This window comes from Protopterus annectens, chromosome 3.part0 (genome assembly GCF_019279795.1).
Source record: "Protopterus annectens isolate FY-2018-M chromosome 3.part0, PAN1.0, whole genome shotgun sequence".
NCBI classification, from domain to species: domain Eukaryota; kingdom Metazoa; phylum Chordata; order Ceratodontiformes; family Protopteridae; genus Protopterus; species Protopterus annectens.
This window is the reverse complement of record NC_056731.1, coordinates 1,511,571,705-1,511,584,815: the sequence shown is the minus strand read 5'-3', so window position 1 is coordinate 1,511,584,815 and position 13,111 is coordinate 1,511,571,705. Positions and strand designations below refer to the sequence as shown.

The 13,111-nt window shown below is 42.2% G+C and overlaps 1 protein-coding gene across 2 annotated transcripts in view; it reads left to right on the top strand.

The window, feature by feature from the left end:
- Positions 1 to 13,111, top strand: part of TMEM68 (transmembrane protein 68) — a 704,547-nt gene that overhangs the window by 656,839 nt on the left and 34,597 nt on the right. For both annotated transcript variants that reach the window (XM_044065539.1, XM_044065541.1), the window contains exon 6: positions 3,382 to 3,521. In XM_044065539.1, coding sequence (XP_043921474.1) covers positions 3,382 to 3,521 — 140 coding nt within the window. The remainder of the gene's footprint in view (positions 1 to 3,381; positions 3,522 to 13,111) is intronic.

Below are 13,111 nucleotides of genomic sequence, written 5' to 3'. Positions count from 1 at the left end.
TTCTTTGAGGCAGTCACCAAAGTCATGGACAAGGGAAAGACTGTGCACACTGCCTACCTTGACTTGGCCAAAGCCTTTGACACTATTCCCCACTCGGGCATAATAGATGATCCATATGTTACCAGATGAGTAGCAAACTGGTTCATTTATAGAACCCACATAGTCAAAACAGGGAAAGCCACCTCAAGCAGTAGACCTGTAACAAGCGGCGTACCCCAGGGTTTGGTCTTGGGGCCTCTGTTATTTGGGATATACTTTTCTGAGGTGCAGGCCAAAACCAGTGGGCTATGGCTGGCCAAGTTTGCAGATAACTGCAAGCTGGGCGCTGTCATCAATTCCCCTAGTGATGTGGACCTCTTCCAAGAGGGTATCACTCAGACAAATGACTGGTGCCAGAAACACGGCCTCAAGCTGAATACCAAAAAATGCATCATCATCCCCATTCAGGATAGTGATGTCCCCACAAATGATCACATTAATAACAATTACATTTGGATTAATAACAACGTCCTAAGCACTCAGTCAGTCGTGAGGGATTTGACCACCCAGGTTTATAGCAACCTGATTTTTGACTACCATGTTGCTTCCGTGGTATGGAAAACCTTCTACATGCCCCACCTCATAAGTAAAGGTATCTCATTCAGGGACAAGGAGGTCATAACTTCCCTGTATTCTTCCCTTATAAGGCCTGTTATTGAGTACAGTGCAACTTTTAGCATGTACCTCACAAAGCACATGCAGCAACTGGAGAGACCACAGAGGTTCCTCACCAGGAGAATCCAGAGCTTGCCATAGACAGATAGGCTAAAAACCCTATCCCTCTACTCAGTTTCATACATACTCCTCAGAGGTGACCTCTGTTTGGCATACAAGGTGATCATGTACCCCACCTTGATGGACTGTTGCATATCTGCAAGTCAAGCTCCACTCAAGTAACCCACGTGTGGCTTCAACCTGGTCAGTGACATCAACAAGACTTGTTGGGAGGACAGATTTGTGTCCCAGAGACTCCCTCATCTATGGAATAGAGTCCCTCTCCACATCAAGCAGAGTACCTCTTTACCCCTTTTTAAGCGCACCCTGGATAACTGGATGGGAAACAGAAAATATACCCCTGGGATTCTACCCATGTCACTGCTGGACAGGGGCATTGGGTGCCGATTTATCTAAACATGGACTAAACTCTTGGCTAGGCTTATAAGGGCCTCAGGGCCAATAGCCTAGTAACCTCCTGTGATCCTAGGATAAAATCCTTCTATTTGGCACATCTGATCACATAGGACATTTCTCCTAGGTCTAAAGAAGTCTTGACCGCCCACTAATTCTGTTGTGATCAGTCCCATCTTAGAATACTGTGCCCCCTTTGAGGTATATCTTTATAAACATGTCAAGCAGTTAGAACCCAATGGTTCCTGACAAAAATGATCATAGGACTAAAGAACCTGAACTATCGAGAGGCTGGAGGCCTTGTCCCTATTTTTGATGTCCAGTAAATTTCTCCTTATTGAAATGTCTGTACTCAAAATGCAGAGTGCCAAAAAGGAAAACCCAGAGAAGAGTGAGTCTCAAAAATTGCTCTTCTTCTTAAAACTTCTTTGTGTGTGGGCAAGCCCCCCTGCACTCACTCCATGTGGGGAGCAAACCCCCACACCCCTGAAGTTATATACACCAACTCCAATAGCACCATACCTCAGAGAAAAGGATATATTCCAAGAAATGGTATCTTGGACTTAGGATATAGAAGTCCGCTCTTTCGGACGGGTGCCGGCAATGTGTAACTGGTAGGTACATGGCCCAGCTGTCTTGTACATTCTGTGATTATATATTATGAGCAAATGTCTGTGTGTGTGTGTGTGTGTGCGCGCGCACGCGCGCGCATATATCAGCAGCCTATCAAAACTTTTTGGTGATAAGGGAAGGCTCTTTTTTTTTTTTTTTTTTTTAGATTTTTTGGTTTTCAGATCCACATATGCATATAGACTTTGTTTATGAGAGTACATTCACCTCAACTTTGTAGTGCCTAAGCACTCATATTTTTATGTCACAAGCACTAATCCCTGTGTGAAATTCTGGCTTGAAATATCAGAGAGAATGTAAAACAACTAGGGATATCTGAGGGTGTTTCACACCACATAGTGGGAAGTGACCCATAAGGTGAGTAAAAACAAAAGTTAAGAATTACTGTTACATTGACCTCTCCTTGAAAGTCTGCTCTGTGATGGTTACCTTGCACACAGCTATACTTTATCAGTGTTTGTTATGTTAAATGGTAATATAGGGAAAAAAGAAACAGAATCAATGCATTTGATTGTCCTTAAGTGAAGAGATCATGATGTAAAAAGATGAGATGAAATTTCCTCCCTGCTGCAAAGACTGAGATTAAACTTAGTTCTGTGATTGATAGGAATGTCATCGTATCTCTATCCTTTACTGAGCTGCTACCACTGGTGCAATCATATGGAACCTCATTGCAACACTTTCCTAATGCTGCATTGCAGCATCAATATTGGAATATGACTCTAAGCACCTGGTGTAGGGATAGAACACAGACTTTTGATCTTCATATTGTCAGAAACAAGTGTGCAACATGCTACGTTACTGATACTGCAAAAGTCTTCAACATGTAATTTGAGACCATACCTCTTAACTGTCCATATTTTCACAAAATGTCCAGAATTTCACCTCATATTTTTGGTCTGCTCCTCATAACGTGTGGTTTTCTGAATTTTTGTGGCAAATCTGTGAGGACAGAATTCACTAAATAATAACAGGCATTTGAAATTCAGGCTTCCTATCCTCCAGAAAATGCATTGTAATACAATACCTTTTATTCTAGCAACTTTCGAAGTTTATAAGAGCAATATTCAAAACTTGTACCTATTTTTGGGACTTTGGCCTCCATTATTTTTGGCTTTGTCCAGATGTTTTGTGCTAAGAGGTTGAGCTCAATGTTTGAGACATTTGTCTCCTAAAAGAACAAAAGTGTGCTCTTACTGACTTCTCACAATTATAAAAATTCATTTTTGCTGTCGTCTCACAATTGTAAAAAATTATTTTTTTATGTAATAGATGCCTTAATAGCTCTGAAGTCTAGTCACTAATTTTCTCCTGCAGTTTTATTGTAATTCTTGCTTAAGGATGTGTGTTCCAAGGAAAACAAACCAGATTATATTTAATGGTTGTTTTATATTCATAAACTAATAAGCAGTGCTCCATAGCTAATAAATAACATGAGCAGACTCTCTAGAAAGTGATCACTCATGAGCTTTAATACCAGAACTTCCTTTGGAGTGTGTATCAGTCCGCAAGTCTGTACAGCTGTGAAATGTATACATATTTAGTAATGGGTTTAAGAAAAAACTTATTTGTCTTTACTTGCAGGGATATTTAGATGGCTTTATGAAAAGTACCGATCTCCATTTGTTCCTATATATGGTGGATTTCCAGTGAAACTCCGCACATATTTGGGAGATCCTATACCATATGACCCTAATGTGACAGCAGCTGAGCTTGCTGAAAAGGTAAGATGCTCACCAGCTATGTTTATTTATTTATTTATTTATTGATATTTGATTACTGGAAAAGTCCAACTGGGTAGAAGCCCATTCAGAGGAAGCCTGGGGAGAAAAGTTCCAAATAATTACAAAGCGTTTTAAGAACAATAATTTTATAATCTTCAAAAGTAAAACATAAACATCTGCATTTAAATAATTGTAACAAATTACTGATAATATACAAATGTCAGTTAAGAATCTTTACAAGCTATATGATAATCATTTAATATTTACAGACATTTTAGACAGTTTGTAGAGAAATTAAAGGTAAGTTAGTTTAATACAAACAGGAACTGCAATAGGAAGTGAGGGGAGAAAACAGGCTTCTGGTATGTTTAGAGAGAAAGTCAGGGTAGAGAATTTGATAAGGAGTAAGGGAGTAAGTCAAGACGTGAGACTAAGGAGGTATAAGGAATGAAAAGGTACTTGTTTACACTCAAGGTTATAGTTTAGCCTGGTTTTCAGCTTCTGGCTAATTTTTGGAGGTGTGCCATATTGTCAGATGTGCAAATGGTAGTGGAATCATCTCCATATTGTATTAGGCTGCCCTGTTGTGTGAATGCATAGAAGGGTGTTGGTGAAAATGTTAATGAGGAGTGGACCCAGGTAGAGTCTTGTGGTACACTGGTGGTGACTGGGATAAATAGGAGTGAGCATGGAGTGCCATTTTACTGATGGATACCTATTGGACAGGTAGCTTTTGAACCACAGAAGGGTGGGCTGAGAGATATAGTGAGGACATTTGATGTAGACGTTTGCTGTGACAAACTGTATCAAAGGCTGTAGACAAGTCTAGAAATAAGGAAGAGACTAGTTTGCCATTATATCTAGTTTTAGTGGCATCATCTATGTAAGTTAGAAGGGCAGTGCTAATGCTATGTGAAGCAAGGAAGCCATGTTGTGTAGGGGTAGGAGTTCTTCCTGCAGGAGATAGTCTATCAATTATTTTTGAATACATTTTTCAAGTATTTTGGCAAGAAGACATAAGATGTATATAGGTCTAAAGTTATTAATGTCTGTTGATTTTCCTCCTTTGCGCAGAGGGATACTGTGTGACTCCCTCCCACACAAAAACATTATCGTCAATAAAACGACAATATAAGTTGGCTTTGTGGAAGCCTTGTATACGGGTCAAAGTCTCCGTCTCCCATGTGCTGAGGACTAGGTTGGCGAAAGAGGGGACTATTTTGGACCCCATCGCCACCCCCTTGGTCTGTAGGTAGATGGCTCAGTTGAAGCAGAAAAAGTTTTTTAGAACCACTGTGGTTAAAGCTATAAGCATTTTGGTTTTAAGAACATTGAATTTAGTATGCTTGTTGAAAAACAGTTCTAACATTTCCAAACCTTCCCTTTGGGGGGATGTTGGAGTACAATGCTACTACATCTAGTGTTACTAACATGCTTTTTGAGAAATCAATATTACTCTCATGCAAAATGTTTAAAAAGTCCCAGGAGTCCTTGATGTAAAAATCCGTCACCTGAACTAGCGGGGTGAAAATGAAGTCCAGGTATTCCGAGATTGTCTCTGTCTTGGTTTTATGGTTAGAGACGATGAGTCTGAATGGGGGGGTCAGAGGGGTCTTTGTGTACTTTGGGGATGCTGAACGCTCTTCCCAGGCTGGGGTTATGTACCAACAGAAAAACAAATTCCTCTAGAGTGATATGCTGCTTGCATTCCAGGGTTTTGTGCAGCTTATCAATGGTAGTGAAGCTTTTGTTCACTTCATTCAAGGTCACAGTCTTGTAAAAGTCCTGGTTAAGCAGCAAATTGTTAAGTTTTGGACATAGGTTTTCTGCTCCATATATTCCCTTATCTGCTTTCATGATATGCCGATCGTGATCCTGGCTTAAGTCCCGCATGGCGTCCAGTTCTGCTGTTGAGAGGTTGTACCGTTTGTTGGAGTTGGGCTCTATAAGAGGGGTTCTGAGATCTTGCTCACAAACATTTGGGATGGCTGAAAGTGTGTTATTGAGTGCTGGGGTGAAGACACACTTTTTCTTGAGGCTGCGAGTGTATCAGGGTCATCGGAGGATTCTGATTCTGTGTCCTCTGTGTTACTCAGAAGCAACAACAAGGACCAGGCAGTCCAGCCCTCAGCACAGGGGCAACTTACCGGAACAACAGGAGAGGGTCGGGAAGACCAAGAACCATGGGCAGAAGGAGAGGGTCGAGCCGCTGGACACACGTCGGCAGACCCTTGAACACCAGGTGCTCCACGAGGAGGTACTAGGGGAGTGGGAGTTACAACTCACCAGCACGATTTTCAGTTTAACTGACAGAAATCTCCCAGAGGCCCATGTTAGTTTATTAAACAAGGGCTTCTCTTTTTTACCATCACAAAGAGCACGGATCACAGACGTTCTGCTAGATCTCAGGCTTTATCTCAGAAAACTGAAATTGAAAGTACTTCTGAGTAACACAGGACACAGCCTCAGAATCTTCCGACGACCCCGATACACTCGCAGCCCCCCGAAAAAAGAGTGTATTCACCCCAGCCCTCAACAACATGCTTTCAGCCTTCCAAAAAGTGTGTGAGCGAGATCTCAGAGGGCTTCTTAACGAGCCCAACTCCCACAAATGGTACTTCTCACCAGCAGAACTGGACACCATGCGGGACTTAAGCCAGGATCACAATCTATGTATCATGAAAGCAGCTAAGGGAACGGGCCTTGTACTTTTGGAGCGGCAAACCTATGTACAAAAACGTAACAATTTGCTGCTTAACCAGGACTTTTACAAGGCTGTGACCTTTAAAGAAGTGAAGAAAAGCTTCACTACCATTGATAAGCTGCTCAAAACCCTGGAATGCAAGCAGCATATCACCCTAGAGGAATTTGTTTTTCTGTCGGTGCATAACCCCAGCCTAGGAGGAGAGTTCGTCATCCCCAAAGTACACAAGGACCCCTCCAACCCCCCATTCAGGCTCATCATCTCTAACCATAAAACCAAGACAGACAATCTCGGAATACCTGGACTTCAGGTGACGGATTTTTACATCAAGAACTCCGGGGCCTTTTTAAACATTTTGCATAAGAGTAATATTGATTTCTGAAAATGCATGTCAGTAACACTTGACATAGTAGCATTGTACTCCAACATCCCACACAGGGAATGTTTGGAAGCGTTAGAACTGTTTCTCAACAAGCATGCTAAATTCAATGTTTTTAAAACTGAAATGCTTATAGCTTTAACTACAGTGGTTCTAAAAAACAACTTTTTCTGCTTCAATGGAGCCAGCTACCTACAGACCAAGGGAGTTGCAATGGGATCCAAAATTGCCCCCTTTTCCACCAACCTAGTCCTCAGCACATGGGAGAAGGAGACTTTGACCCATATACAAGGCTTCCACAAAGCCCACTTATATCTTCGTTTTATTGACTATATTTTTTTCTTGTGGGAGGGTGACAACACTGAGTTGGACACCTTCCTCACGGCACTCACAAACAGCATCACATACCTAGACTTTGTAGTCTCAGGACGAGGGACCCACATCTCCTTCCTTGATACTCAGTTAACCATTGACCCCAGCACTGGCAGCCTTACCTCCAATGTGTACCGGAAGGACACTTACAAGAACAACTTCCTGGATTTCAGAAGTCAGCACCCCTTCTTCATGAAGAAGAATGTGCTCAAAGGGCAGCACATCCTCCTCTCCAGGATCATCTGTGACGATGATACCTTCCTCAAGGAAAGCCAGTTCTTTTCAAAAATGTTCATCCGCAGACATTACCCCAAACAGCTAGTAGCGGATGTCTTTCAAGAAGTGGCATTCCACAGATCAGACAGACACCCACCCATCCTTACTCATGGCTTCACCCCCCAGGCAACCACCAGAACTACGGAACCCAAGAACAGAAACTGTAGTTTCCCCATCCCTATCAGCTGAGATATGCACCCTATTAGGGATATCATTGGCAGAAACTGGAGCATCATAAGAGCGGACCACAAACACCCACCAGATAGTGGGTAACAAGCCTGTCTTCTCATACAAGAAGACTAGAACACTCAAACAAACCTTTGAAAGGAAAGAGACCCCCATACTCAGGAATGGTGCAGAGCCCCATGAGCCTGCTAACCTGCCAAACCCCAAAGTTAGCCCTTGCAAGCATTTTGTAGTCTGCCCTTTCATACACTCAGGCACATCCTACACTTTTCAACACTGCAACATCACGGTGCAGTTCAAAGTCCAGCACAACTGCCACTCAACTTTTCTAGTCTACGCAGCCTACCGTGACAAATATTTTTCCTTCTACATTGGAAAAACGATGAGAAAGCTCTCAGACAGGTGGAAGGAACACCTTGCAGCCATCAGGCGTAATGACAGCTACAATGCATTAAGCAAACACGCCACAAGCTGCAACGGCTTTGCCCGTTTTAAATTTCCAGTGTTAGAACAGGTCCAGCAGTCTTTTTGAGATTGCAACACACCACTAGAGCTGAAGAAATTAAGATGGCAACTCCTCATTGAAGCAGATACCCCACCAGGGCTCACCGACAATCTCAACATTAAATGCGCATTAAAGTGGTACAATTAAAAAGTTACGGCACGCCCCCCCGGGGCAGGATGTTAGCAGATAAAAGCTTTTGTTTTACAGCAGTGTCTCTCATTAGTCCAAATACTCCTGCATTAGCGTAGTATACCAATCATAGTGAAGCATTTTTTATATCAGTTACACTATTTAAAGCTCGTACAGTATTGCAAAAACATTACATTTTGCTCTGATGAAGTTTGATTGTTGAGCGTTTTCGTTCGCTTTATTGATAACAAATAACAGTTCTGGCTCAGCATCTATTCATTGTTTTTTTGTTTTTGTTTTAACAGCTCAGAAGTTTTCAGTAGTATAAGTTTATTTTTTCCTAGTCTTATTCGGTCTTGTTTTTCCATTTAGATATATATATGTGTGTGTGTGTGTGTGTGTGTGTGTGTTCTTATATATTTTTATTTCCGTATTACACAGTTGCTCTGTTTGCTGTTTATAATAGTAATTCATTTGTTTGAAGGACAGTAGGCTACTGCAACCACAATTCCTTTTGAGGGCCATGTGTGGCTTGAAGAACTGTGAAAATTTCCTAGCAGTCTTGGCTATATACAAGTGCCTTGTCTAGCAATCAAGGTTGGATGGGACACTGGAATGAGGCCAGTGTTGCTCATCACTGTAAAGTAAATTTCTGTTCAGGAAAGAAGAGATATAAAGTAAGTAAGCCCCAATAGTATGATTTACTGTTACACTGACCTCCCTTTATACACTGCTGTACCTTTCAGCATATGTAATGCTGTCTATCTATATGGGTGTAAATAAGCTGATCTAATGGACTTTAGATTTAATCACATACTTTTAACAAAACTTATTGACATCAAAAGATTGACAGAATGTCTTCTTGCTCTGGGGCATAATCCCAGAACATGGAAGTCAAAAAGAAGTTATGTACTCACCATAATATTCCATGTTTGTCTTCCATCTCACCGTTCATTCTTACAATGATTCTCAGCTCCGACTCGGCCGAATACATAGCTGAAAGTCTCAAACCTGGCTCATGGCAAGAAGGTATCCCACAATGCAGTGGTGTAATTCCCCATTTCTTGTTTGCTGCTACTACTGAATGATATGCACACTATATACATATATACAAATAAATATATATATATATATATATATATATATATATATGTATGTATATATATATATATATATATATATATATATATATGTGTGTATATATACAACACACACACACACACACACACGTATATATACCATACCTAATAGAAGGAGAAACAAACTGAAACAAAGAACTCCTGAAGGTAGTAAAAACATCCACCAGGTCCACAAGGAGTCTTTGGCAGGGGGAAGGAGTGGGGGGGGGGGGCATAAGAATGAATGGCAAGATGAGAACACACATGGAACATTATAGTGAGTACATAACTTCTTTATGTTATGTTGTCCTATGTCGCCTTCATTCTTACAATGATGGGACAGTGTCCCTAGCACCTTTATTTACCCTGCATGGCTCACGGGAGTACACCTTTAAGCACCGTGGAACCAAAGGAAGCCCTGCCCCTGGAGGCCAGATCCACTTTGTAATGCTTGATAACGTATGTGGAGTGGTCCACGTAGCTGCTGCACATATATTATCCATGGGAATTCTGGCTTGAAAGGCAGATGACGTAGCCATTGCTCTAGTGGAATGAGCCTTCACTTTGAAAGGTAAATCTCTGTGATTTGAGGTATAAATGAACATAATACAATTGGAAAGCCAGTTGGAAAGAGTAGTTTTAGAAACTGAGCTACCCTTTTTCACATCAGAGAAGGATACGAATAATTGGTCAGATTATCTAAAGTCTTTTGTCCTATGCAAATAGAATCCGAGTTGTCTTTGCATGTCTAGTTGATGTAATTTGTATTCTGCCTTGTTGCTGTGATTAGGAAAGAACACTGGAAGCTCTATAGATTGATTCATGTTATTTGGAGAAAAGACTTTGGGTAGGAAAGAAGGATTAGTTCGCAAGGATACCCTATCCTTATGAAAAATAAAATATAGTGGTTTAATAGAACGAGCTTGCAATTCTGAAACTCTTCTAGCAGAAGTTATAGACTCTAGAATCAAGGTCTTCCAGGAAAGAAATTTGAGGTCTGAAGATGAGGGCTCAAAAGGTGGTAACGTGAGATGAGACAGTACAAAATTTAAATCTCAAGGAGAAAGGTGTTCCTTAAAGGGAGGTCTTAATAAGGAGGCACCTTTTAGGAAGGCTGTACACAGTCTGTGTGACATTAAGTTGGAGATAGAATCACCAATGTGGAAATTTGATATTGCAGCGAGTTGAACCCTGATGGTTGCTGCAGCTGAACCTTGCTGGAAGAGTTCTGCCAAAAAATCCAAAATAAAATGGATAGGTGCAGAAAAAGGATCAATGTTCCTGTTTTGAGCCCAAACGGAAAACTTTTCCATTTACTAAAATGCAGTTTTCTAGTGGAAGCTTTATGAGAGGACATTAATATATGTTTAACTGTAGGAGTGAAATTGTGAAGCCTGACTAAATTGGGAAGTGGAGCAGCCAAGCTGTCAATTTTAGTGTGTGGAAAGAAGGATGAAGCTCACCTAACATAGGAGTCAGCAGATCTGGCACTGGGTCCAGAGTCCAAGGCTTCTCCTGAGGATGAGGGCAAAGGAAGGGGAACCAGACTTGGTGAGGCCAGTAAGAAACAATGGGAATTATCCTGCTTCCTGAATGCTGTGCTTTCTGAATGACTGTGGGTCTGAGAGGAAATGGAGGAAAAGCATACAGAAGTCCCGAGGGCCAATCGTGAGCAAGTGCATCTCTCTGTGTCTCCTCCGGAGGGGGGGGATTAGGGTGAAGTAGTTGCTGCACTTGGCATTCATGGGCGTGGCAAAGAGATTGCAGCAAGGCTGACCCCATATTCAGAAAATCATTTCCGCTACATTCTAATTGACAGACCAGTCATGAGGCATTAAGATTGCTTTGCTCAGCTTGTCCGCTATTACGTTGGACTTCCCCGGAATGTGCATTGCTATTAGAAAGCGCTGGGAAGAAACTGCCCATTGCCAAACTTTTAGGGCCTCTTGACAAAGGGGGTAAGATCTGGTTCCCCCCTGCTTGTTTATGTACCAAAACACAGATATATTGTCTGACTGTATCGCAGTTGTCCCTAGAGGGAGAGAGTCGTGAAGTTCTTGCAACGCAAGAAGCACTGCTCTCATCTACAGGATATTTATATGCAAGTGAGCCTCGTGTTCTTGCCCTGTACCTTGGACTGTTCTTCCCAGATAATGCCCCCCCCCCACCCTATCTGGGAAGCTTCCGTGGTCACTGTAGCTTTGGCTTGATGTGGAACAAAGGGTCTCCCTATGGTCATATGAGTGGAGTGTATCCACCATCTTAAGTCGTTCTTTCATGATTCCATTATTCTGATCAGGTGAGACATCAGAAGCTCTTGAAGTGACCATTGGGAGAACAACAGCCATTGAAGGATCCTCATGTGCATTCTGGCAAGAGGGACCAGTGTAATCGTGAAAGCCATTGTTCCTAGTAATCTCAGAATTATCTTTGCTTTCACTTTGGACTTGGGAAGGAGGTGAAGTATCTGCTGTCTGAGTGCTACAACTCTTTCTGTTGGAAGACGTGCTACCATAGAGGAGGCGTCTAGATCTGCACCTATAAATATAATATGTTGACAGGGCAACAAGGCAGATTTTTGAAAGTTGACTGTAATACCTAGCTGATTGCAAATGTCCAAAGTTAGATCCCTGGCCTGTTGGAGTAGATGCTTGGTGGTGGCAGATAGGAGCCAGTCGTCTAGATAGGGAAACACTCGGAATCCTAGATATTTCAGGTGAGCCGTGACTTACTGACATGCATTTGGTGAACACTCTGGGGGCTATAGTGAGACCAAAAGGCAGAGCTTGGAATTGGTAATGACTGGCTCCCATCCGGAAGCGTAAGTACCTTCTTGATGTCCTGTCCATTTTTATGTGGTAGTAAGCATCTTGAAGGTCTGTCGAGCACATCCAATCATCTTTCCCTAAAAAAGGAAGTATAACCTGTAGTGTTACCATTCGGAACTTTGACTTCTTGACAGAGTCGTTTAGTTTGCTTAAGTCTAATATGGGCACCAAAAAGAATCCTGAGTAAGTTCCGAATCCTATTTGGTCTGTGGGGACTGCTTGGATGACTCTCTTGTGCAGCAACTTTTGGATCTCTATTGTTGCTTGCTCCCTTAGGTTGGGTGAAACATCTGGGATTGTTCTGGTCTGTGGAACAGGATTGGAAAATGGGATGGAGTATCCTCTGGATATTATTTTTAGTACCCATTTGTCTCTTGTGATAGTTTGCCAGGCTTCTGGGTACATGGATAAGTGTCCCCCTAGTGCCTCCAGAGTAGAGCAGTCGGGCCTCCTTTCAGGAGCGCTGATAAGCATGTCCGTGAAAGGAATCATGGTCAACCTGGTTCTGCGGGCCCTCTCTGCCTCTGGGGTGGCATCTACCGTTATTGCCTCCCTCTCTGCCCCTGGGGAAGGAATCACCCCGTGCATCCTGAAAAACTCTCTGGGATCTTTTGAGCAACATTTTTCCACTCTTCTTGCTTTTAGGATAAGGTCTTGAATGTACAGAAAAACGTACCATCAAAAGGGGCATTAGTAAAAGTAGACTTAAAGGGCTCTGCAAAATTGCACAAGTGCATCCAGGAGTGTCTCGTAAGGGAAGCTTCGGAACCCGCTGCCCTGCTGCGTAGGATATGAGCCTCATGGAGAATTTGACAATGGAATTTAAGGTATACAGCTGGGAGGAGACCTTCTCATTCACTCCCACAGCTAATATACCTTGTAGAGTATCTCCTAGCTCTTTCAGGAGATCTCTTTGTAGCCTTGTAAAGTTGGAAAGGTAGTTCAGCGATCTGAGAGAAAATGTCGCTGATGAAAAGACACGCCTCCAGTAACTGTCCATCGTTCGAGAGTCTTTATTCGGAGGATGAACAAATGAGAAAGTCTCTGTAAGGTCCTTCTTGGTGGCTGCTGCCATCACCATAGCATCTACGGG